General features: G+C 36.7%; 1 protein-coding gene across 2 annotated transcripts in view; it reads right to left on the bottom strand.

Annotated features, from left to right (window-relative positions):
* LOC132280907 (uncharacterized) overlaps window positions 1-25643 on the bottom strand; it is a 73158-nt gene that overhangs the window by 16931 nt on the left and 30584 nt on the right. For both annotated transcript variants that reach the window (XM_059782662.1, XM_059782663.1), the window contains 10 exons: window positions 25428-25552; window positions 22948-23600; window positions 22699-22816; window positions 22500-22616; window positions 20987-21081; window positions 13920-14068; window positions 12118-12173; window positions 11798-12011; window positions 426-845; window positions 76-353 (listed from right to left, as the gene is read on the bottom strand). In XM_059782662.1, coding sequence (XP_059638645.1) covers window positions 76-353; window positions 426-845; window positions 11798-12011; window positions 12118-12173; window positions 13920-14068; window positions 20987-21081; window positions 22500-22616; window positions 22699-22816; window positions 22948-23600; window positions 25428-25552 — 2225 coding nt within the window. The remainder of the gene's footprint in view (window positions 1-75; window positions 354-425; window positions 846-11797; window positions 12012-12117; window positions 12174-13919; window positions 14069-20986; window positions 21082-22499; window positions 22617-22698; window positions 22817-22947; window positions 23601-25427; window positions 25553-25643) is intronic.

The following is a 25643-nucleotide window of genomic DNA, read 5'->3' as shown; positions in this document are numbered from 1 at the left end:
AATTTGTAACATATAATTGCATGATTAGAAATTTATAAGGTACCACCATGAATCATCAAATGGATTCAAAATTACCTCCAGTATGCCCCTATACCCACGAAACAATCTTAAGGAAGCAAAATATTTCCCACCACCAAATTCCAAATCAATGTCCAATTGTTGCACGTTATTTTTCTGCTTCTGTAACTTCTTAACCCAGTCACCACTATTCACTGGCTTACAACTTGAATTATATGCAGTCAAAGTAACAATAAAGTATATTGTGGCTGGGTTAGCATATAAATCAACAGTTGATCCACAAGGAATAGTTGCCTGGTTTCCAATGTCGTCACAGCTAACAGCTGCACACGGATCTGCACCAAGATGAAAAATTAGTAATGAAAACATTTGTACAGATTAAAAGACAAGACCTCTTCTGCTATTACCCCTATCGGTCAAAAGCACATGTATCTCTGACTGCAATAAGTTAGAAACCCTGACAGTGGGAAGAAGGAAAATTTCCTTCTGCTCTCGTAATGCGACTGGCAAATTCCTATTTCCAGGGGTATATCCATTGTTCTGAGGTTTTACAACAGGTATATCCCTTCCAATGCTCTGAATCAGGAAATGAACATCAGCAACATGCCCATCTTGAGATTTGAGCGAACAATGTGCAGTACTGAAGGAACATCTCACTGGTTCAACAGATAAAGCCTTCCGAACTTTGTAACTTAATTTATCGAATAATCCAGAAAGATGAACAGCTTTCCCGCCCTTAAGCTCTTCTGACCACTCCACTGAAAGTGATTTCTTAAAATTTCTTAAGCCATCTATAATTTCAGGTCTAAACGAAAATAAGAAGTTACCTGCAATTAAATTACCAATCACATGAGTTCTTATAACAATCCAGCACTAACACAAGACAAAGATGATGAGCACATTTCCTTACTTCTGTTCCTGAAGCAGGGACTAAATATTAAACAGTCAAAAGTAAAATATGAGAAGATAAAAATAGCAATAGATAATGGAAGTTCTAAAATCAAATCTTAGGGAACATAATGGCTGCAAGAGTAATTTAATGTCTGTTGCATGTAAGAACTACTTCGAATGATGAGAAATTTAAATTCATAGAAAAAATATAAATTTTCTGTTTTACTACTTAATATTGTTAAAGAGGGTAAACTACAATGACCTCCCCTGAGGTTTGCATTTTTTTTGCAGTGTGTCCCCCTGAGGTTTGCCTCATTTTGCAAAGACTCCCCTCCGTACAAAAACACTACTTTTTGTCAGAAAAATTGATTGAAGAGACCAAAATGCCCATCAACCAAGTATAAAGACCCTATTACCCTTATAATTTCATGAAATAACAAAAAAAAAAAAAAAAAATCATGTTTTAATGGACTAAAATACCATTCTCTCCCTCTCCCTCCCCCTCTCTTTGTTCACCCACCCATCACTGCCACCATTCCCCTCAATATGTAAATACAGTATATGTTTGCAAATGGGTCAGTTCCCATTTCTTCATTTAATCTCCATCTGTAAATATATTTTTGCCGATGGGTTTGTTCCATGATTTCCATTTTTTTTGTTTAATATCCATTCTTATATATATGTATCTAATCTATATATCTGTGTATATATACACACACACATATATATATTTGCAAATGGGTCTATTAGTTTTTTTATTTTATTTATCAAGTCTATCAGTTTTCCTAGTTGCCTGTGTTTGTAATGATCCATGTAGTGAATAAATAAAATAAGTAATTTTGGGAAATTTGCCTCTGTTTATAATTATCCATTGCTTTTGGTTGTATTAATGGCCTGTATACATTACATGACTCACAAAATATTAAAGGGCCACCATCACTCAACCGACCCAAGGCAAGCCGACGTAGCCAATGACACCAAAAAAAAAAAAAGACTAGTCTGCCGTGAAACCCTCATTGACGCATTCTCAGCACTTCACCCAACCACCGCCGAATTGGACGATCAGAATCTCTTCCCATGTCTCTACATGAACGATACCAAAATCCCTTTATTGATATTGATCTTATTGTGAATAAATCAACAGTCGTGGGATGGGATCCAGATTGCACTCCAGCGAAAGGAATCACCGATGAGAGGAGAAAATAGACGATTGACAGGACCTGTTATTTTTCTGCTGGGTCTTCCTCTTGCAATCTAGGATTTCCTTGGATCTCTCAATGAGGTATCTTTGAAACCCCCAATCCCGAACTCTATCTCGCAAAGGGTGTGTGTATATGCAAAACAATGAGGTCTGAGTCTCGCTCCCGATAAAATCGTTGTGGTTTGATTGGGTTTGTTGGAGGTGCGATTGGGTTCATCGTGGGTTTGGGTTTTTGTAGAATGAGGTTTTTGTAGCATGAATTTCTCTCTCCTTCGATTTATATTATAATACTTATATTAGTTTATATAAGTGGGTTTCTCTCTCCGCCTATCATTGTTGATTTGGATTTATTTTTGTTTGTACTATTGTGATAATTTTAAGTACATTAGAAATTTAAAATCTTAACTCAGAATAAAGAATATAAGAAAACATCGTGAATTCCATTGATGACCTCATATCCAAAACTTAACCAACAGAAGCAGTCTAGTGCCTTCATTTCATTTAGTATAGATAACAAAGACCCCAATTTACAGAGCATTAATTATAGTCCAGAAGGAGACAAATAGATACACACACACACACACACATATATATATGCAAGTGTGTGTATATATATATATGGTTTTAGGTGTGGCGGTGAAAGAGAGGAGGTGCCGTGGATTGTTGGTGGAGGGGAGAGAGAAGAAGAGGAAAAAATAATAATTTTTTTAAGGTGGGCAAACTTGTAATTTAATAGAGTCAGATATTTTAGTTATTTTTAATAATATAATAACGAGGGTAGATAAGTAAATTCACTACAAAATCTGACATAGGGGGTCTTCGTAAAAAAATGGCAAACCTTCGGTTTACTTGCAATTAGACCAAACCTCAGGTCCTCAAGGGAGGTCATTATAGTTTACCCTATAAAATATGTTTTACCACTTAGTACTACAAAATATGTTTTAAAAGCACGGTTAACAATTAAGTGAGAAAATTTTAAATTATTCAACATGGAAATTCCTAAAAAATAATTAAGAAAGGCTAAAAGGTAGAAAAAGTTAATGATTAAAGGGTCAACTATATAATTTACTAACTTACCAAAAAAAAAAACTATATAATTTATTACAAAATAACAACATTAAGGACTTTAATAACAAGAATGACAACGGCAACAACAATAAGAAAAGCATGGGCAGAAATATGAGCCCCAATCTAATAAATAATGAAATTTTCAAGAGAATTCTTTCATTAAATGCACTATTCAAAGTAACTTAACTATTTCGATTATCACAATAAAATATCTCTTCTATAATAAACACAATTTTCATAAAAAAAAAAAAAAGAAAGATAATCATTGCCCTTACATGCTAAAGTATTTTGAAGATTCAAATGTTGAAAGATATGCAACTTTAAGGTCTGAAAATCATAATGGGACCACCTATGTTTACAATGGGTCTTCCTTTTAAGCCACACTTTTGAAAGCATGATTTTTTTATAGACATGTATGGCCAATTCCAAGTCTCACAAGTGGACCAAACCAAAAGGCCAGGCTTAAATTCTTTGCCATGTAGTCAAACATACGATCCAAAACTTTATTCAATATTAAATGAAGTTGGCCAAGTTTGCCTCTTGAATTTCGTCATTTCAATTAAAACATTAAAAATAAAACCCACTAAGAGGCCCAGGGAAAAGATTTAAATGTATCAGCAATCATGCCATGAATCTACAAGCAGCCTTTTCTTGTCTTCATATAGGATGTTGTAGTAATTATTGTGGTACTAAATTAATGAGTCATATTATGAAACTTTGGAAGAGAGTGATTAAACAACGACTAAGACAGGAAATAGAAGATAAAGTCAATGATAGACAGATAGAGGCCATTTACTTATTGAGGACGAAGATATAGAGAGAGAAGAAAGAAGATCTTCATATGGCTTATATTGATTTAGAAAAAGCCAACGATATGGTACTTAGAAATCTAATATGGAGGTTTTAAGAAAGAAAGTTTAACAATAGAAGACATGCATGGTGGATGTGTAACTATATAGTTGGAACAACTGTGGAAAAAACGAGTGAATTTCAATAACTGTAGGATTACATCAAGGGTCAACATTAAGCCCATATATTTTTTTCGTGGTTATGGATGAGCTGACTAGACACATTTAGGATGAAATTCCAGGATATATGTTTATGTGCTGACGATATTATTTTAATTGATGAAACTAGAAAAGGAAATTAGAGGTTTGGTGGAGGAAGCTCTAGAATTCAAAGAGTTTAAGATAAGTAGGAATAAAACTGAATATATTGAGAAATACAAACAGGAATATAGTGAAGATTGAGGATCAATAGGTACAAAGAAGTTAATATTTCTGTCATTTAGGTTTTATTATTCATAATGAAGGAGAAATTGAAGATGATGCTAATCATAAAATTTAAGGCTAGATGGGTTAAATGGAGGAGTGCGTCAAGAATATTTTGTGATCGATGTATCCTGCTAATTTGAAAGGGAAGTTCTATAAAACAATTATTAGACTAGCTGTTCTTTATAGGATAAAATATTAAGCAACTGAGAACAACATATGAGAGTGGCAAAACATGCAACTGTTGGGATGGATGTGCCACAAGACAACAAATTATAGAATTAGAAATGAATAACACCAATAGGAGATAAAATGAGAGGAAATTGATTAAGATGGTTTGAACATGTGCAAAGAAGCAATTAGGAAGAATGACATGGTCCACATTAATGATATAGAAAGGGGAAGACCAAAAGTGACATGGATGGAATTAATAAAGAAAGATATGATAACAAGCGGTTTTACTAAGGCTATCACCTTAGAAGAGCGGAATGGAGAGTTAGGATTCAAGTAGCCAATCCCAAGTGGTTGGCAAAATGCTTTGCTGAGTTGAGTGTCGTAAGTGTTGCAAAGCATAAAACGGAAGTGAAGAGATAAATAAAACAAGTAGAACACACAAATATTACATGGTTCAGCCATTAAGGCCTACGTCCACAGCACGAAGAGCCCAAAGGGCTTCATCACTTTTATAATGCTTTCTCAACTCATACACAATACAATGGTGGAAGTTCTTTATATAGGAGAATAAATTATGAGAATGGAAATAATTAGAAAATAGGAAATAAGGAGGATTTTTCTCTACTGATTCCTCTCGTAACACCAAATCTTCAATAATAGGAAACAACATCAAATACTGAAAGATTTTTCTCCACTAATTCCTCCATTAAATCTTTGATACTCCTCCTCAAGTTGGAGCATGAATGCTCAACTTCCCATTGAGATGACGAGTGAAAACAAGTGTTAATGATGAAGAGAGAAGACGAAGAACAATGCTACCGAACACACCGACAGCCCAAACAAGTCAACAAAACAATGCCAGAGACACGACAAAGGTGAGGACAATGCTACCAAACACACCGGCAGCCCAAACAAATCGATAAAAACTGCCGGAGACACGGCAAAGACGAAGACAATACTACCGAACACACCGGCAGCCCAAACGAGTCAATCAAAATTGCCGGAGACACGGCAAAGGCGAAGAACATTACTGTCGAACAAAACGGCAGCCCCAACAAGTCACAAATAGTACCGAGAAACCCTTAGCAACATTTCAGATGCTAAGGGAATATCCCAAAATAGGGGTCCGAACCTAGGAAGAGAAATTAGGCTCTGATACCATGTTGTAGAGGAATCAGTGGAGAAAAATCCTCCTTATTTCCTATTTTCTAATTATTTCTATTGGAGAATTACGTGATTTATGTAATTGTTAGATAAATTTGGAAAGTATTAACTGTCTGATTTTGTACTAATTACAGGCTAATATAGCTGGTGTATTAAAGTTTAGGTTGACTTATTTTATTTTCTGATCTTAGGGATTTGATTGTATATTCCTTAATTTACTGGATTCTGATCTGATTGTATTCAGCCTATAAAGGTCAGGCTGCTTTGTATTAGAAAGTCATGAAATATACTCCAGTTTTTCCCAATTTCTGTGTTATGGTATCAGAGCCCTAGGTACTCTTTTTGGGATAAAATATTTCATCATTTACAGATTTCATAGTAGCTTGGAGTTCAATTTTTTACAGAAGAAAAAAAAAAGATGTCAGAGGTTACACAAACTAGCTCTCAATCGGAGGAACCTACAATCCAACAACAGGTTCCTGGAGATCTACAGAACATTCAAGCTGCGTATAGGCTGAATGGAATGAACTATTTAAAGTGGTCTCAACTTGTTCAAACCTTTCTGAAAGGGAAGGGCAAGCTCAACCATCTTCTTGGAAAAGGGCCTAAGAAAGAAGATCCAAAGTTTGCTGCTTGGGATAAAGAAGACTCAATGGTCATTGCATGGCTATGGAATGCTATGGTACCCGAGATAAGTGATACTGTCATGTTTTTGACAACCGCTCAAGAGATATGGGAGGCGATCAGACAAACTTATTCGAAGAAAAATGATGCAGCCTAGGTGTACGAGATCAAGGTGAAGCTAGCTGCCACAAAACAAGGGAACAAGACTGTAACAGAGTATGCCAACACTTTGAAAAATTTGTGGTACGAGTTGGACTATTACCAGGTTCTCGAGATGAAGAATAGCGAGGATGCTGCGTTGTTGAAGGCTTTCATAGAAAAAGACCGAATCTATGATTTCTTAGCAAGCCTTAATCCGGAATTCGATACTGTAAGAGTTCAGACTTTGGGGAAAGGATTATCCTCCCTAAATGAAGCAATTGCAACTATTCATGTTGAAGAGAGCAGGAGAGGAGTTATGTTGGATTCGCAGCCATTGGAAGATCGGCACTCCTTACAACCGCTGCTAGTGAGCGAACTTTGGAGAAGAAGTCTTCAGCTACTACTAATTATAAGAAATCTGACCCGAAGAGGACATTCAAAGAGAATCTGGTATGTAACTATTGCAAGAAAACTGGTCATACGAAGGACACCTGCTATAAGCTACATGGAAGGCCACAAAACATGAATCAGTCAAACTGGAATTCCGGAGGAAGAAGCTGGCAGCAAAAGGGAAAAGCCCACGTTGCACAAAATAGCACTAATAATACCAGTGATCAACCGAATTCCAGCAGCAAAGAATTCTGTAAGGAAGACATTGATCGCCTCCGATCCCTTCTTAATTCACTCGAAGAACCTACAGGTGCCTGTTCATTAGCACTTTCTGGTATGTATTCTGGTTCTCATGCTCTTAGTGTCTCAGATAATGTTTTAATCCACCCACACTCTTGGATTGTCGACTCAGGCGCAACCGACCATATGACTAACTCATCCCAATCTTTTTCTTCTTATAAACCATGCCCTAGTAATAAAAAGATCACCATAGCTAATGGGAATTTAGTCACTATTGCAAGACAGGGGGACATATCCTTATGACCTTCCTTGTGTCTTAAAAATGTTTTACATGTGCCCAAATTGACAACCAATCTTTTATCTGTCAAACAAATCACCAAGGATATGAATTGCAATCTTATTTTCTCAAAAAATTCATGTGTGTTTCAGGACAGAGCTTCGGGGAAGACGATTGGGCATGCTAAAAAAAAGGATGGTCTCTACTGTCTCGAGCCCATGAGTTGAAAAGTAAGTATTGGAATTGGTTGTTCATCTGTGCTTCTGTCTGATTCCTCCACAAATAAAGACAAAATTCTCCTTCATCATTTTCAACTTGGTCATCCTTCCTTCAGAACTCTTAGTCTTTTATTTCCTTCTTTGTTTAAAAATGTTGATTTGAAACAACTTCATTGTGATATTTGTGAAATTGCCAAACACAAACGTGTTTCCTTCCCTTTGAGCAATAATAAATCATCAGTTCCTTTTTATTTGATGCACAGTGATGTTTGGGGTCCTTCACGGGTTGCTAATTATTCTGGGGCACGTTGGTTTGTCATTTTTATAGATGATTGTACGCGAGTAACTTGGACTTTTCTCATGAAGCAAAAATCTGATGTAGCCAATATCTTTCCAATATTTCATAACATGATAAAAACTCAATTTGGGGTGAAAATTAAAAGGGTGAGGACAGACAACGGGAGAGAATATTTTAACCAAATTCTTTCACCATATTTGAATCAGGAGGGAATAGTTCATGAGTCCTCATGCATTGACACACCCCAACAAAATGGGGTGGCCGAAAGAAAGAATGGACATCTTCTTGAAACTACCCGTGCTCTTCTTTTTCAAAGACAAGTTCCAAAATATTTTTGGGGGGAAGCCGTTCTCACAGCCACTCATCTCATCAACCAATTACCTACCAAAGTCTTAGATTTTAGAAGTCCTTGGGAAACACTTTCACATCATTTTCTAGACTTCCTTACTCCAAACAGGTTGTCTCCTCGGGTATTTAGGTGTATTGTCTTTACTCATGTTCATGCTCACAATCGAAGCAAACTTGATCCCCGAGCACTTAAATGTATTTTTATAGGTTACTCTTCAACTCAAAAAGGTTACAAATGTTACCATCCGCCTACTCGGAAAACCTACATTTCAATTGATGTCACATTTGTTGAACATGAGAGTTTCTTTCATCATCCTTCTCCTCAGGGGGAGGTAACAAGTGATGAAAAGGATGATGATGCAGATGTCCTCGATTTCGATCTTATGCCCAAATTGTCACCACCATCTTTGAGTCCAAGTTCTGCAACCGCTCCTGCCTCGGTTTCCTTTGGTTCCCCTCTTACCGCAGCTTCTCCAAGTTCGGATCACATTCATTCCCAGGTTTCACTACCTACTTCCGATCCCAGTTCTGATATTCCTCCGCTTCAAAATCCAAGTGTGACATGTCTTGAATCTCAACCACAATCTCTTCCTAAAAATCCAACTCCATCAATCAATCCAGTAGTCACTAAACCACTTCCAAGTTTTTTCAAGAAGGAAGGGAGGCAAGACTAATCCGAAGCAAGCCCAAAAGTCAGAACCTATGCTTGGGAAAGAAACCACTCAGGAGAAAAACACTACTCAGGTAAACAATTCCATTCTTGTGTTTGATGAGATTGATTTAGAACTACCCATTGCAGTTCGAAAAGGTACCCGAAGGTGTACACAACATCCACTCTCTCATTTTGTTTCCTTTGAAAAATTATCTCCCTCACATAGAGCCTTCCTTACTCAGCTAAACTCAATAGCCGTTCCTAAAACATTGTCTGAGGCATTAAACAGCAGGGAATGGAAGCAGGCCATGAAAGTTGAGATGGACGCACTGGAAAAGAACAAGACTTGGGAGATGGTCGAATTACCGAAGGGAAAAAAAACTGTGGGATGCAAATGGGTGTTTTCAGTAAAATTCAATGCAGATGGATCTCTTGAAAGGTACAAGGCAAGGCTAGTAGCAAAAGGATATACCCAGACCTTTGGTGTTGATTATCAAGAAACTTTTGCCCCAGTGGCAAAAATGAACACAATAAGAATTTTATTGTCTCTGGCTGCTAACTTTGATTAGACTTTGCAGCAGTTTGATGTAAAAAATGCATTTCTGCATGGAGATCTTGAAGAAGAAATATATATGGAAGTTCCTCCAGGATTTAGTTTTCCAAAGAAGAATAGGGTATGCAGACTAAGGAAAGCACTGTACGGACTGAAGCAATCCCCCAGGGCTTGGTTTGGCAGGTTTGCAAGAGCAATGTCAGCAATGGGTTACAAACAAAGTCAAGGTGATCATACTTTGTTCACAAAACACTCTTCTTCAAGGGGAGTTACAGTCCTCATTGTATACGTAGATGATATTACTGTCACTGGCAATGATCAAGCTGAAAGGGAAACTCTTAAAGCTAAACTGGCCACGGAATTTGAAATAAAAGACCTAGGCAAGCTGAAATACTTCCTGGGAATTGAAGTTGCTCGCTCCAAAGAAGGAATTTTCGTCTCACAACAAAAGTATGTTATTGATTTACTGAAAGAAACAGGAAAGATAAGCTGTAAGCCCGTGAAGACTCTCATTGAACCGAATCATAAGCTTGGAAAAACTGTTGATGATGAGCCAGTTGACAAAGGAATGTATCAAAGACTTGTTGGAAGATTAATCTACTTGTCTCACACCAGGCCTAACATCGCCTATGCAGTTAGTGTAGTGAGCCAATTTATGCACAACCCAAAGGAAGTACATCTCCAAGCAGTATACATAATCCTGCAATATCTAAAATCTAGTCCAGGTCGAGGCATATTGTTCAAGAGAGGATTGTGCTTGAACTTAGAAGTTTACACAGACTCAGACTATGCAAGTTCAGTGTCAGATAGAAGATCAACCTCGGGTTATTGTGCCTTCCTAGGTGGGAATCTTGTTACATGGAGGAGCAAAAAGCAGCCAGTAGTTGCAAGGTCAAGTGCAGAAGCTGAATTTCGTGCCATGGCTTTAGGAATATGTGAATTATTATGGTTGAAAATAGTCCTGAAGGATCTTAGAGTTTCAGTTGAGAGGCCGATGAAGTTATATTGTGATAACAAGTCAGCCATCAATATTGCACATAATCCAGTGCAACATGACCGCACCAAGCATGTGGAAGTTGATCGCCACTTCATAAAGGAAAAGCTCGATAATGGATTAATTTGCACTCCGTATGTCTCAACAAGAGGACAACTAGCTGATGTACGTTACCAAAGGGTTAGCCAGTCCTGCATTTCAAAGAATTGTCTGCAAGCTGGGGATGGGAGATATTTATTCCCCAGCTTGAGGGGGAGTGTTGGAGAATTACGTGATTTATGTAATTGTTAGATAAATTTGGAAAGTATTAACTGTCTGATTTTGTACTAATTACAGGCTAATATAGCTGGTGTATTAAAGTTTAGGTTGACTTATTTTATTTTCTGATCTTAGGGATTTGATTGTATATTCCTTAATTTACTGGATTCTGATCTGATTGTATTCAGCCTATAAAGGTCAGGTTGCTTTGTATTAGAAAGTCATGAAATATACTCCAGTTTTTCCCAATTTCTGTGTTAATTTCCATTCTCATGATTTCTTCTCCTATATAAAGAACTTCCACCATTGTATCGTGTATGAGTTGAGAGAGCATTATAAAAGTGATGCAGTCCTTTGGGCTCTTTGTGTCGTGGATGTAGGCCCTAGTGGCTGAACCACATAATATGTGTGCTCAAATTGTCATTTCGTCTGTTATAATAGTGATTACTAGAACTTGGATAGTTTTGCAAAATTTAAATCATATGTGATATCTGTTGGCTTTGCTCTTATACCACTTTGTTGGAAATAAGTGGCATATACACACACAAACACTCAATAATTTCGAAGAGAAGTGGATAGAGGAACACTTCGAAATATATTTTATTCCACTTCTCTACTATTCCATCTTATTCACTTATAAAATAGGTACAGTACATGAGTTTATATAGGCTTCTAAGACATATGTAACCAATCACATTTAAATGCCCAATAACTCCCACTAGCATAACCTTTAGTAGGCTTACCTCCCACTACTCCCACTAACATGGTATTTAGTAATCTAAACTCTCATGCCTTGTGGTTTTACAAAACCTTCACTATCACGCTAAATCCCACGAAGACAATTTACTACCACTAACACGATAAATGCACACATGCATCATGGATACGAAAATACTTGGAAGGACTAAATACTATAATCAAGTTTATTTTCCAACAATATCCGGTTAGATTTATTTTATTTTATTTATTATTTATTTTTATTTTTTCAGAAAGGGAAAATAAGTTATAAGTGCTTACCGATACTTAAAGACATCAATGCCTTCTTTAACCCACCAGAAAAATTCATAGCATCAAATGCAGCAGTAGAATCATCAATTGTATCCCCTGCCTTAAGAACTACCGAAGCAGACTCAGCTTCCTCTTGCTGAGGCCGTTGAAAACGTAGCTCCATCGAGAATTCAGTTTCATTGTGTATACTTAAAAAAGGAGAAACCACAATTGACAAACCATCCTACAAATATCAAAGAAAAAGAAAATCAAGGGAACCAAAAAAAGTGGGAATTCCTTCCCGAATCTCCAATTACTCACTATTCAAAAGAAGTAATTTGAGAAAATACCTCTGTGTCTCTAGAAATGTCAACCACAACAAATGGTCCTGGGTATGTTTTAGAATCTGCACAAGGATGAAAAATGGAAAAGGTCAAACCCAGGAAGAATTCAGTTTTGTCATATTATAGCATCATTGGTAATTTAGTGCCAAGTATGCCAAGTATGAAAATAGAAAACAAGAATCAGCAAAGGGATTGAGTAGCAAAAACCAAATCGCTAAAATCCAGTAACAGTTCCGTACACCTGGGGTATTAGATGGGTTAGATTGGCTACAGACCTAACCTCTAGTTTTGTCACAGTGATTGCCCTTAACGAGAATCACGTCCATACACTTGTCATCCTTTTCTTTTTTTTTTCCCCCTTTTTTTTTTTTTTTTTTTTTTTTTTTTTTTTCCTACATAAGATTTTTAGAGGCACAGTGCTAGGTAAAGTTCTTTTTAGGAGCTATCCTATTCATCCATTACAAACCATGTTTCTCTAGGGATGTCCAACGTTCTGTTTTAGAAGATACAATTTTTTTCTACCGTAACTGGAGACAAGAACAGAAGATTCACTTTTAGGTAACAAGCTCAAAGAAATACTCCCCCTACCCCTCCTCCACCTTTTCTATACAGAACAATAGAGGCAAGCTATACTAGAAGTTGACTATTTTAGGTATGAGTTGCCCATCAACATACTCTCTTGATCAGATCTTCTCGTGTTTCATTTTTTTTATACACCAAGGTCTGAATAAGTTTCAAAACCTCATTACACTAGATCTGTATTAGTGTATTCTGTCCACTATTGAAATCTATGCTTCTATTATCTCATTCTTTACAGCACTTAATAAACAACTAGCAAGTTATAAATACTTCCTTGGAATATATGTAGTCAAGTGCATTGTAAATAAGCTAAGAGAATATGAAGCCACTTAAATTCATTCCCCAAGTATTGTTTGACCATCCTTCTTGTGATGTGGTGGCCCATTTACTGTTTCAGCTCGAGTCGCATTGCGACCCGATTTCAACCAGAAAAGTGCTTTGGGGGTTCAGGGGGCAGTGGAAAAATCTTCACCTGTTTTTTTCTCTGCAGGTCATGGACCCTATTTAGTACTCTCTTGTAGCCCGATATATAAGGGTGCTCAGGGTTTGGAGTGGGACAACCCAAGACACTGAAAATCGCAGGAAAGAGAATGAGAGCGAGAGCTAGGGTTCGGAGGTTGAAACTTGTAATCTCCTATTTTTTCGCATAGTGAAATCTTTTACCAGATCATCACCATGGAAGTAGGGTTAGACTTAAGCTGAACCACGTAAATCTTTGTGTTCTTTGTGTGTGGCGTGTTAAATTTTTTGTCGCGATTCTTGTTTTGTTCTTGGTTCAATGCGATTGTCGTAACACTTCTACATGTTTATATTATAAGCTTTATCTAACCGACAAGTGACCTTATCAAAATATTTCCCATCTGATTCCAATCTCGGAAAAAATCTTGACCTCCAATAATTCTTTTTTAACAAGGACATCTAATCATTATGTTTTTAGAAGGATCACCACTCTAATAAAAATTTGGACAATATCTATAAAAATAAAAATATTTCACGTAGAGCCCATATTTCAGTAATGCCAAATTTTCAATTATATCAAAGTACAAAAAATAGTCCTCACTTTTAAGAGATTACATAATTTCCCCGTATAAATGCTTCAACAATTTGACTTTTGCAGATTTCTAACCATTTTTTAAAATCGTACATAAATATCTGAAATGTTTTGAAATTCAATAACTAATCAAAGCTATTTCTTCTTGTTGCACAGGGAAGATAGAGGCTAAACAGACCTTTTAATGATAAAATGCGTGTTCTCCAAGCAAGTGCTCCAGCATCTAACATAGAGAGATGAATTGGCAACGTTAAAGCGGCTCCTTGCCAAGCAAGCTTCATTGAGACTGAATACACCTCTGGAGGTTGATTCACCAAATTCAGGTGCCTAACAAAGTACAACCACGTGCTAATCAAAATTAACAAATACTAATCATATGCGCAAACATTTCTAATTAAAAATGCAGATGCACAAGTACAAAAATAATTGATATCAATAAAATCTCAATGAAAACATACTACCATACATATACTAGGTACAATCTTAATGCAAATATATGTTTTTTGGGTATGTGTGTGTTAGGGATAGGAGCTGTCTAAATGCATGGATAGATAGACATACTGTTAGAGAGGGAATTATTTGAGAACTATAAACAAGAACTGTAAGTCAACACAACCTTTACTTTTCCAACTACTTGGGATCAGCTAAGAAATCTTTTCACATTCCAAATTATCTAAAGATAAGTTTTTCTAATAGATGATAGGCAATCATGTTATTTCATACGTCCTCAACCACTGCCAAGATTTGCCTACTGATCCAGTAAAGTGTCGAAGATGATGAAAAGGAATTGTTCAAGATTTGTTGAAGCCTGAAATCTTAGAAGGGGAAAATTTTTTGAAGGGTCATAAACCAAGCAAATCTTATGCTCTCAGAAAAGCATAATAGTCAAAAGGCAAATTTCATTTATAGTAAAAAAGAATCCCCTTAAATTACCACCAATAGTTTTCTTTATAGAAAGCGAAGACCTGAAAACCTTGGTTAAAGTTCATATTGGCCCGAGAGTAAATCTAATCCCAGTTGTCCACACAAACTTCGAGTCCAAAATATTATGGAACTGAAATAGTGGACAAACACTTGATTTATTATTTTTTGTAAAAAGTGTGCACAGTTGTCTGGACAAACGGCTGTTGAAAATTGAGCTTGAATCGGGTTGATTCATCACCGCTGAAGAAGCTTGGGGAAGAGTTCTTATAGACGGCTAATGAAGATTGATCTCGAAGGGCTGTTTGGTGATCCTTTGAACTTGTTGGAGCACTGGAGACTTGAAGACAAATGAACTACAGATATGTGTGGAGATTGAACCTTCAATCTTGTGAACTTGGAGAAAGTTTCAGTGATTTCTTAGATTTCTAATTTGTTGTCTTTCTTCACCCATGAGCCTCTATTTACAGATTCAATGGAGAGGTAGAGCCCTAATGTTTAAGAGAACCATTGATTTGAAGATCCACTAAAATTTTGAAGTGTCATTTGTGATAATTATCCACATAGATATGTGTCACCTGTCGTAATTATCCATTCTAACATATATTACTCGTAATAGGCGATTTCAAGATTGAAAAGAATCTGTATATTGCCGTACTTTGAATGGCTTACAATGCTTTAGTTAAATAGGAAATACAAGGGGCTAAAAAAAGGAAACTACAGGCTCACTACAGGCTGTAACAGCAACCTACAGGCTATAATTACAAGCTGTACACTAACAGAAGCTACAGGCTGTACACTAACAGAATTTCCTAATATTAGTCATTGACTATCTATATTTACACGCCTATCATATCCCCTAAAATCTGGTCTTATTAAAACCGAATATCTCTTTTTTAACACTCCCCCTCAAGCTGGCTTGTAGATGTCTTCCATAGCTAGCTTGCTTCTTAAAACTTCAAACTGTCTCTTGTATAGTCCTTTGGTAAGGATGTCTGCAGCTTGTTCAGTAGTAGAGACATAAGGAATGCAAATCATACCACAGTCAAGCTTTTCCTTGATAAAGTGTTTGTCAACTTCCACATGTTTGGTTCTGTCGTGGAGGATTGGATTATGAGCAATTGAAATGGCAGCCTTGTTGTCACAGTAGACTCTCATTGGAGGAGAAACAGTAACCTTCAAATCTTCAAGGAGTCTTTTTAACCACATAGCTTCGCAAATCCCATGGGCGAGTGCTCTGAACTCGGCTTCTGCACTACTCCTCGCTACTACATTTTGTTTCTTGCTTCGCCACGTGACTAAGTTTCCTCCAACGAAGGTGCAATATCCTGAGGTAGATCATCTATCAACTATACTTCCTGCCCAATCAGCATCTGTGTACACCTCCACTTGCAAATGACCTTGTTTCTTGAACATAAATCCTTTACTTGGTGAGCCCTTTAAGTACCTCAGAATCCTATACACTACTTCAAAGTGTTCCTGTCCAGAAGAGTGCATGAACTGACTCACCATACTGGCTGCAAATGCTATATCTGGGCGTGTGTGAGATAAGTAAATTAGTCTTCCCACCAATCTCTGATATCTTTCACGATCAACCATATTCTCGGGTTCGGCAGCTTCTTACTTCAGGTTGACTTCAATTGGAGTGTCAGCAGCTTTACACCCGAGTAGTCCTGTCTTATTAAGCAAATCAAGTACATATTTTCGTTGATTCACGAAAATTCCTTCTCTTGACCTGGCAAATTCCATTCCAAGGAAGTATTATAATGCTCCCAAATCTTTGACTTCAAAATCTTTAGCAAGTTTCTTCTTCAGTCTAGTCAACTCTTCAATGTCATCACCTGTCAAAATTATATCATCCACATACACAATTAAAACGGCAATTTTCCCTTCCTCACCGTGTTTGTAGAACATGGTATTGTCTGCCTGACTCTGATGATACCCATGACCCTTCATAGCCTTTCCAAAGCGTTCAAACCACGCTCTTGGAAATTGTTTCAAACCGTACAGGGATTTTTTGAGTTTATAGACTTTGCTCTGACCGTGTTTTCCTTCGAACCCAGGTGGCAAGCTCATAAACACTTCTTCTTCTAAATCTCCATTTAAAAAGGCATTTTTTATGTCCAACTGATGTAATGGCCAGTTAGAATTGACTGCCAACGACAATAAGACTCGGATATAATTTCTTTTTGCTACAGGAGCAAACGTCTCTTAGTAATCAATGCCGTACGTTTGCGTAAAACCTTTCGCCACAAGTCTTGCCTTATACCTTTCCACACCACCATCAGCTTTACACTTAATAGTGAAAACCCATTTACACCCAACAGTTTTCTTTCCTTTGGGCAAGTCAACTATCTCCCACGTTCCACTCCTTTTAAGAGCATTCATCTCCTCTAACACTGCTGATTTCTAATTCGGATCATCTAGTGCTTCCTGAATGTTTCTTGGAACAAACAAGTGAGAAATATTTGAAGTAAAGGCCCTATGTTTATGGGAAAGTTTATCATAAGACAAGTATTTGGCAATAGGATGCTGGGTACAGGTTCGGATTCGTTTTCTAAAAGCTATAGGGATATCAAGGTCTACAGGAACTTGGCTAGGTGACTCTGTACGATCAGAAATAGTAGGGACAACTGTAGACAAGTTAGGATTTAGAGTACCTTGAGTGTTCAGGGAGTCATTGCTCGGGACCTCTGATTGGCCTTGCTCAGGTACAATAGTAGGCTCTCTACTCTTTTGATGAGTCTTTTTACTGTTATAAACCAGAAGCTCAGGATTCGGTTTTTTTGGAACTGTTGGTAGGATTTCTCCCCCTGTTGGAGATACAGTAAGGCTCGGTAGATTAGTACTAGGAGGCCCCGGGTTTCCTGATTCTAGAACATCATTTCCCTGTTTAAAAAGATCAATGTTTGGAGTAATAGAGTGTGAGACAATAGTTTTAGGTAAGGGAATATTAGTAGAAATCTCCCAAAAAATTTCTTCACACTCTTTCTCCCCCTGAAGAAAAGTTTTCTGAAAATAAGGATGATTTTCTAGAAAAAAAGACATCCATACTGATAAACATTTTTTTTGTTTTCGGATTGAAGCATCTGTACCCCTTTTTATTCTGGGCATACCCAACAAATACACAATTTTCAGCCCGAGGATCCAATTTAGACTGAAGTCTACTAGGTAAATGGACAAAGACAGTGCACCCAAATACTTTCAAAGGCAGGTTGGAATAAATCCGAGTTTCAGGAAAAGATTTTGTAAGGCTTTCAAGGGGTGTAAAATAGTTAAGAACACGAGTAGGCATCCAGTTAATCAAATATGTTGCTGTTAAAACGGCTTCACCCCACAAATACTTAGGAACATTCATTGCAAATATGATGGCACGAGAAACTTCAAGTAAATGTTTATTCTTTCTTTCAGCAATTCTGTTTTGTTGGGGCGTGTCAACACAAGTGGATTGGTGAAAAATTCCTTTTTTCTGTTAAAAAACTTCCTAAAACTTCATTAAAGTATTCGGTGCCGTTATCAGTATGAAGAATGCCAATTTTTGTTTGAAATTGATTTTCAATCGTCATATAAAAATCCTTGAATAATTTTTCAACCTCTGATTTTTCATTCATTAAATGCGCCCAACACAAACGTGTATGATCATCAATAAAAGTCACAAACCATTTTTTTCCAGAAAGAGTTATGATCCTAGAAGGGCCCCAAACATTGCTATGGAATAAATAAAATGGTTTTGATGTTTGGTAAGGTTTGGGAGAATACGTAGTACGATGACTCTTTGATAAAAAACAATTCTCACAATAAAAAGATGAACAATCCAAACCTTTAAACAAAGTAGGAAATAATCTTTTAAGATAAGAGAAACTAGGATGCCCTAGTCTAAAATGCCATAGCATTATTTGTTCTCTAACAGGGATAGAATGAAAACTATTCAGACCTTGAGCCTTTTTATTACTTGAAATATCATCTTCAAAATAGTAGAGACCATCTATCATCTTAGCACTGCCAATTGTCTTCCCCAAGCTCTGTTCCTGAAATTCACAATAGGATTCAAAAAAGATAACACGACAATTAGAGTCTTTGGACAATTTACTAACTAATAAAAGGTTACAAGCAAGCTTAGGGACATGAAGAACAGACTTAACCTCAATAATTTTTGAAAGTTTTACCAAACCTTTGCCTGCAATAAGAGAATAAGAACCATCGGCTATTCTGATTTTTTCAGAGCCAGAACAGGGTGAATAAGTTTGAAATAAATGAGAAAAACTTGTCATATGGTCAGAAGCCCCTGAATCAATGATCCGTGGGGTAACATTGGAATTTGAACAACAAGATAAAGCCTTCGAGTTGTTACCAGTTTGAGTAAGAGAAGCATTAGGAGTACCAGATGAGGAATTGAATTTCAGCAATTTTAGAAGATGATCCATCTGTTCTTTGCTGAAGGGAAGTGCCTCGGCTTCATGAGCTGATGGGGCTCGATTGAATCTACCTTCTTGGTTGAATCTACCTTCTTGCTTACTCTTCCAATTCGCTGGTTTACCATGAATTTTCCAGCAGGTTTCACGGGTATGGCGAGGCTTGTTGCAGTGGTCACACCAAAGACAGGGCTTTTCATTATGTTTCCTGCCAATATTCGCTTCAGATGCGACCAGGGCCGAGGTCTCAACAGCACCATTTGATAACTTTTTTCCAAGCATGACCAGCCTGCGACTTTCCTCTCTTCGAACCTCGGAGAAGACTTCACCGATTAAAGGTAGGGGCTGTCGTCCAATTATTCTGCCTCTCACTTCATCAAACTCGACATTGAGTCCAATGAGAAACTTGAAGATGTGGTTGTCTTCCACCTTCTTTTTGTAATGGTTGCAATCTTTAGGCGATTTCTCCTCATAATCGCTAAACAAATCAAGGTCCTGCCACAAACGTTTTAGAGAGTTGAAATATTTTGTAACAGTGTTATCTCCTTGACGGATCTCTCCGAGTTTCAGCGTTAGTTCATAGACTTGAGACTGATTTCCTAGGTCTGAATACATCTGGTTGACATTGTCCCAGAGTTCTTTTGCTATGTGGTAACACATATAATTAGAACTAATGTCCTCCTCCATAGAATTCACCAACCAGGTCATCACCATCGAATTCTCTGCATCCCAGGTCGAGTAGGATGGATCTTCAGGTTTCGGTTCCTTCTTTTCTCCTGTCAGGTAGCCGATTTTGCCTCTGCCTCGGATGTACAACCGCACGGACTGGGACCAGCGAAGGAAGTTTTCACCATTTAGCCGAATTGTGGTAATCTGGACCGAGTGTGTCTGAGAGTTTTGGACTTGGGACTCAAAAGTCTTGGTCTTGGACTCAGGTACGTTATCATACATGGTGATTAGGGTTGTTTGGAGAAGAGAAAAAAAAAAAAAAAAAATGCTTTAGCTTTTTTTTTTTTTTTTTTTTTCCAGAAGAATCGGTAAGATGCTCTGATACCATACTTTGAATGGTTTAAAATGCTTTAGTTAAATCAGAAATACAAGGGGCTAAAAAAAAGAAACTACAGGCTGACTACAAGCTGTAACAGCAACCTACAGGCTGTACACTAACAGAAGCTACAGGCTGTACACTAACAGAAGCTAATAGAATTTCCTAATCTTAGTCATTGACTATCTATATTTACACGCCTATCATATCCCCTAAAATCTGGTCTTATTAAAATCGAATATCTCTTTTTCAACACTCGTGATACTTATTTATGTTAAGATATAACTTACAATGATTTAACCATTAGGATTATCCATTTAATTGACCCATTTTCAAGTGGGTGTAAGCTTGTTGGGTAATTTGATTTGACCCATATTGCATGGTGGGTCAAATTACTATTGACGCCTAGTGAATTTTTGACTGACCAATCAAAGAAGAATTTTGATTATTTAATCGATCCAATGGTGATTAAATCACCATATAAATTTTATTATCTACACTAACCATATGTTTCTAGCATAACTAAATAGGAAAGACAAAAATGCACTTTATTAGTATAGTTATAGTGGCAAGAAAAAGTATGCACATTACCTCCTAATATTCTAGTGAATAATATTTCTATTGTGACCGCTAAAGTGCTCATGAACAGTGCTGCACATTCACCTGAATAAGTCTTAATTGCAACTTTGTGGGAGAGAGGGTGCTGTAAGGTTTCTCCCCCTTGTGATATTTATAGTTTAGTGCATAAAACAATGAGATTATAATAACTCACACTATTAATGACATTTATAATCCAACATTACAAAAATTGTATTAAGCAATTTCTATTAAAATCATTGAGGATCGATGTATTTAAGAGGGTGGTACCTTAATATAATGGTACTTGACTGTTTTCTGGCAATTGTTGCTTCTCGATTGTCATAAAAGTGACAAACAAGATTTAAGCCGGAATGATTTTCCACCTGCCACATGACACTATTAATTAACAATACATTTGAAGGTGCCAAGTCACAATTCAGTCTTAGAAATTCAGAAAGGATAAGTGTGAGTGCGCGCGCAAGGGAGAGAGAGAGAGAAGAATCAATATTATTAACTGCCAAAAATCTCCAACTATAAGACTACCGGTTGAGATCTGATATAAATAGAAACAATAACAACATCAACATCTGCAGAAGTGAATAGAAAGTTCCTACTCAGTATATATTTTTTGTTCTTTAGAGATATCTCTCATATTGGTCCTGAAGAGCCCTCCTTTGTTCTTTTTATAACTGAAACCAGTACACACTAAGAAGAAAAATGGAAATATCTCTACTATTGGTCCTGAAAAGCCCCCTTCTATCCTCTATTTTATTGATAAATGAAACCAGTACACACTAAGAATAGAAATGAAATTTGAGGATTCTAAGATCATTGCCAACCCAAATTCCAATGTTTGTTCATATTTTCAAATCAAATTATTATGAGAAATAATCTAAGAAGAACTTAAAACAAAGGGAAAACAAATGAGTACAAAAAAAAAAAAAAGAAAAGAAAAGAAAAAAAGAGAATGGAAACAGCAGTTTAAACAAGAAACATATAATCAGTAGATAAAATATGTACTGATATTTTTTGTTAATACTTTAATTACAGTTCTTGAAAGCAAAGTTTCAGCAACAGTTTTATGGAGAAATTATCAAAGTAGGACAAACCAAATTCCAAAGAAGCTGTGATCAAGGCCTGTTAAGAATATGCAGCTATTTCAGATTGTGGCAGTGTTTGTGTCAATTTAAAACCAACACACCCAGGCTCTGTTCTTTCTTAAGTCAAAAAAAATCCTGGCCATGTTAGTTTCTGGTTGGGGCAGATCATCTTACATCGAATCCTCCATTATTTAGTACTCCCTCCGTCCCAAAATAGATGTCCATCTTGGTAACTGTGACTCTGTGAGTGTATCATTTATAGAATTGTGAACCATAAACCAGCAAAAAGAACTAATACTGTAGGTAAATACACTTCATCAAAAGGAAAACAAGTTGTTGCAGTGGGAAAAGCATATTCTAGAAAAAGGGAATTATCCAGTGTATGCGGTACATATGTTTAAGAGGGGAAAATTGGAGATAATTTTTTTTTTTCTTTTTTGATAAGTGATGATTTCATAAAAGCGCATCCCACTTACAAAAGTAAAAGGCCAAAAGCACAAACTCACGTTCTCATGCTTGTCAAACAGAGCTATTACTACACTCAAAACAACACAAACATATACTCAAAACAACCACAAGCATCAGCACAAACACATGCACACACACACATGCATATGGAGATAGAACCACAAACTCACAAACTCAACTAGAGGCTGACACAAGCGTTTCAGATGAATCAATTACATAAAAAGGTACAAAACCTTGCAGCAATTGGCCAAAATCATGGAGCTTTTGATTGCATATGGACCCGCCAGATTCAATTTTCCAATCACAAACAGAAGTATGTCCAACGAAAGCTCTGTTATTGATATCCCCAACTGCCAATTTGCACAGAATGAATTGATGAAAAGCACTGTAAAATACTTAAATGACAGTAAATTGATTTCTCATGATACTAACCTCTTTAATTCTAGCATAAAAATGAACAGGCACCCCATGCAAAGAAGTTTCTGAATCTTGAACTTGGAACTTGGAGCGATAGAAAACAATTACTTCAACGGGGTGAACTAATTCTCTCCTTCAATTTCATAAACAAAAGGATATACAATGAAAATATATGGAAAATCATATCTGTTGCAGCTAAATTTCAAAGAGAAGGGAAGGGAACGTCAAAAACTGGATTTATGATTTTCTATCACAGACACTTACCATAAATTGTGTCGGGAATCAAAGTAAGTTAGCATAATCTTTAATGTGCACATCATCCTGGCTTTAGCAAATAGAATTTGCACAATGAATTCATCAGCACTGATAGATCCCTGGAGAAGTGGAAACTTTTCCATTGTATCTGAAAGTTCATGAACAATGGTCAAAGTAACTTTCTCAATTGTAATAACAATATAAGGTAAATTTCTTCTTTCTTTATTCACATGTGAATTTTGTTGCAGACTAATTGTAGATTCCTTTAATGAGTAGCTATCTAGCAACACAGCATCACAAGCTGGAGAAAGATCACAGAACACTTTCCACTTGAATAAGTTTCCAGGCTTGCTGACGAACTCAGGAACCCCATCAACAAAAGCAACAGCACTGTCATTCTTCTTGTTTACAAGGTAAAATGTATTTTTAGCCACAAGGTTGTGGGACTCCAGCTCAATATCTCCCTCATAACTTTCAGGCTTAGAAGAAAGAGTTCTCCAAAGTGCCCACCCATTATCATTTGTGCTGGAGATGTCAACAAAATCTGATCCTGGACGATAATTCAATCGCAATGGTTCCCCTAAATCATTCTTAGCATGCAACGAAATCAAGGAGAACCACAAAACAGACGACTTCCATCTCCTTTGAGTTTGATACTTCACCTAAACATAAGTTTGAACAGAGAACAAGGAATATGATAAAAATGGCCCCCGGCCAAGAAGGAAAGAACAACGAAATGGAAAGGAAAAAGAAAAGGATGTAAAATTAAGTTATTGATGCATTTGTGTCACAATAATCAATAAATAAGACATCCTCCAATAATGAATCTTTTAAAAAGATGTTGCTTAGAAAGCAATGACTATGCTAATTTTACATTTAAACTTCCATCTCCTCCATGCTTGGAAAGAGGGATTAAAGAATGTGACCTGTGAATGGATGCTCAGATAGCCATAAGACTTGAGAGCAATTGTGGAGTCAGAAGTAGATTCCAGACACGGATACTAAAAGGGCTCTTAGTGAAAACTGCCAGGAGATGTTATATTGGAATTGGGACCTGCAGGCTCATTAGAGAAGGGATTTTGTGAAGCGGGCTTTACAAGTATGGGAGAAGATCTCTTCTTAGGGTTCACATTATTCAAGGACCACCAGAATATCTGCTTAGCCTCCTCAACAGACTTGAGAGGGATGGAGATCCTTCACCCTATGAAGATTTCCTTTTGCTTTCTATGACCCTTTTACCAATAAAAGAAGGCACAGTAGACATAAAATATAAATAAAAGAGAAGAAAGGAGTACAAACCAACAAACTCATGTAGGGTTGACAACATAGTGCAGCAAGTGTAAAAACTGGAGAGTAAAATATACTTTAAAACCTCTGAGGAGCGGGATAAGTTCATAATCACTTTGACTGAGTTCACAAATGGATAAAATATTATTAACTTCATAAAAGATAGGGAGGTGGGGTGAGAGGAGGAACGGCAGGTAAAACACCATCGTTCAAAGTGCCTAATCCCAACAACAGAAATTTTAAAAATATATATATATTGTCTACTCAAGCTATCATGTGATCTTAGTCCTCACTAATTCAACAACTGTCCATGTATCACTCCTCCATTTTAGTGCCTTTCTTACATATACATGTCAAACTCTAACCCAGATCAATGCAATCACTTGATTACACAAATCAAAGGCATGCCCGTTAACAATTGACTTGACATATAGATGGTGGCCACCAAAGACCATAAATCAACAAGCTGTCAATCTGAAGAAAACAATATTCAAATAAAATATTTCCTTTGTGCACATACTTCTTTTGATAATATGTCAGCGTTCAAATGAAATTAGCTTACGGTTGATGCTGTCCCAAAAAGATGGTTGGATAAGAAGCAGGGGAGGAGCTACATTTCAATCACAATATGCAAAATAAATGCTGCAACCAGTAAATAGGAAAAAAGAAATGTAAGGCAAATTACAATATGCTTTGCAACCCATAAGGCACTTGGTGCAAGAAAAGAAGTTTATACATACGCAGGGAAAAAGTGCCTGAATATGTCCAAAATTAATAGATCATAAACATCATCGAGAAGCTCCTCCTTAAAGAAGCATTCTGTAAATCATTTATATTTACCTTAGCCTTTTACAGAACAGTGCATTACCATAATATTAAATTTTAAAATATAAGGGAAGCTTGCAAGCGGTAGCATGGAAACCACTTCAGAAACTGTCACCGTCTCATGGAACATAACAATATAAGGGCTTTCAGAACTCCAACTAACATAGCAACTCCGATTTTAAGTAAATATTTGAGGGTCTTCCCACTTCAAGTACATGTTATGAACAAACTATCATTCAAATTAGGGCAACTTTATTAAAAGAAATGTGGCTGGCCCCATCCATATGGGATAAAGGCAAGAATGATGATGATGATGATGATGATGATGATGATGATGATGGTATTAAAAGAAATGTGAGGTTATAGAAATTCCATACCCTAAAAAGAGCCTTTTCTCCAACAAGTGAATAATGAATTGCACCAACTAAACTGTACTTGTTTTCTACACCTTCAACAGTCATATACATATGTTGATGGACATCTTGGATTGCAACAATAGCTCCTAAGTAAGTCATGAAGTTATGCTAAATTAAATTTACTTCAAATTGCAATAAAGATATCTATACCACATTAGAAGACTGCCAACAAATAAA

This window comes from Cornus florida, unplaced genomic scaffold (assembly GCF_030987335.1).
Source record: "Cornus florida cultivar Cherokee Brave unplaced genomic scaffold, ASM3098733v1 CherokeeBrave_3.0.0_Hap2_Chr11, whole genome shotgun sequence".
NCBI classification, from domain to species: Eukaryota; Viridiplantae; Streptophyta; class Magnoliopsida; order Cornales; family Cornaceae; genus Cornus; species Cornus florida.
Note: the sequence above shows the minus strand (reverse complement) of the source record. Positions and strands in the feature narration are given on the sequence as shown.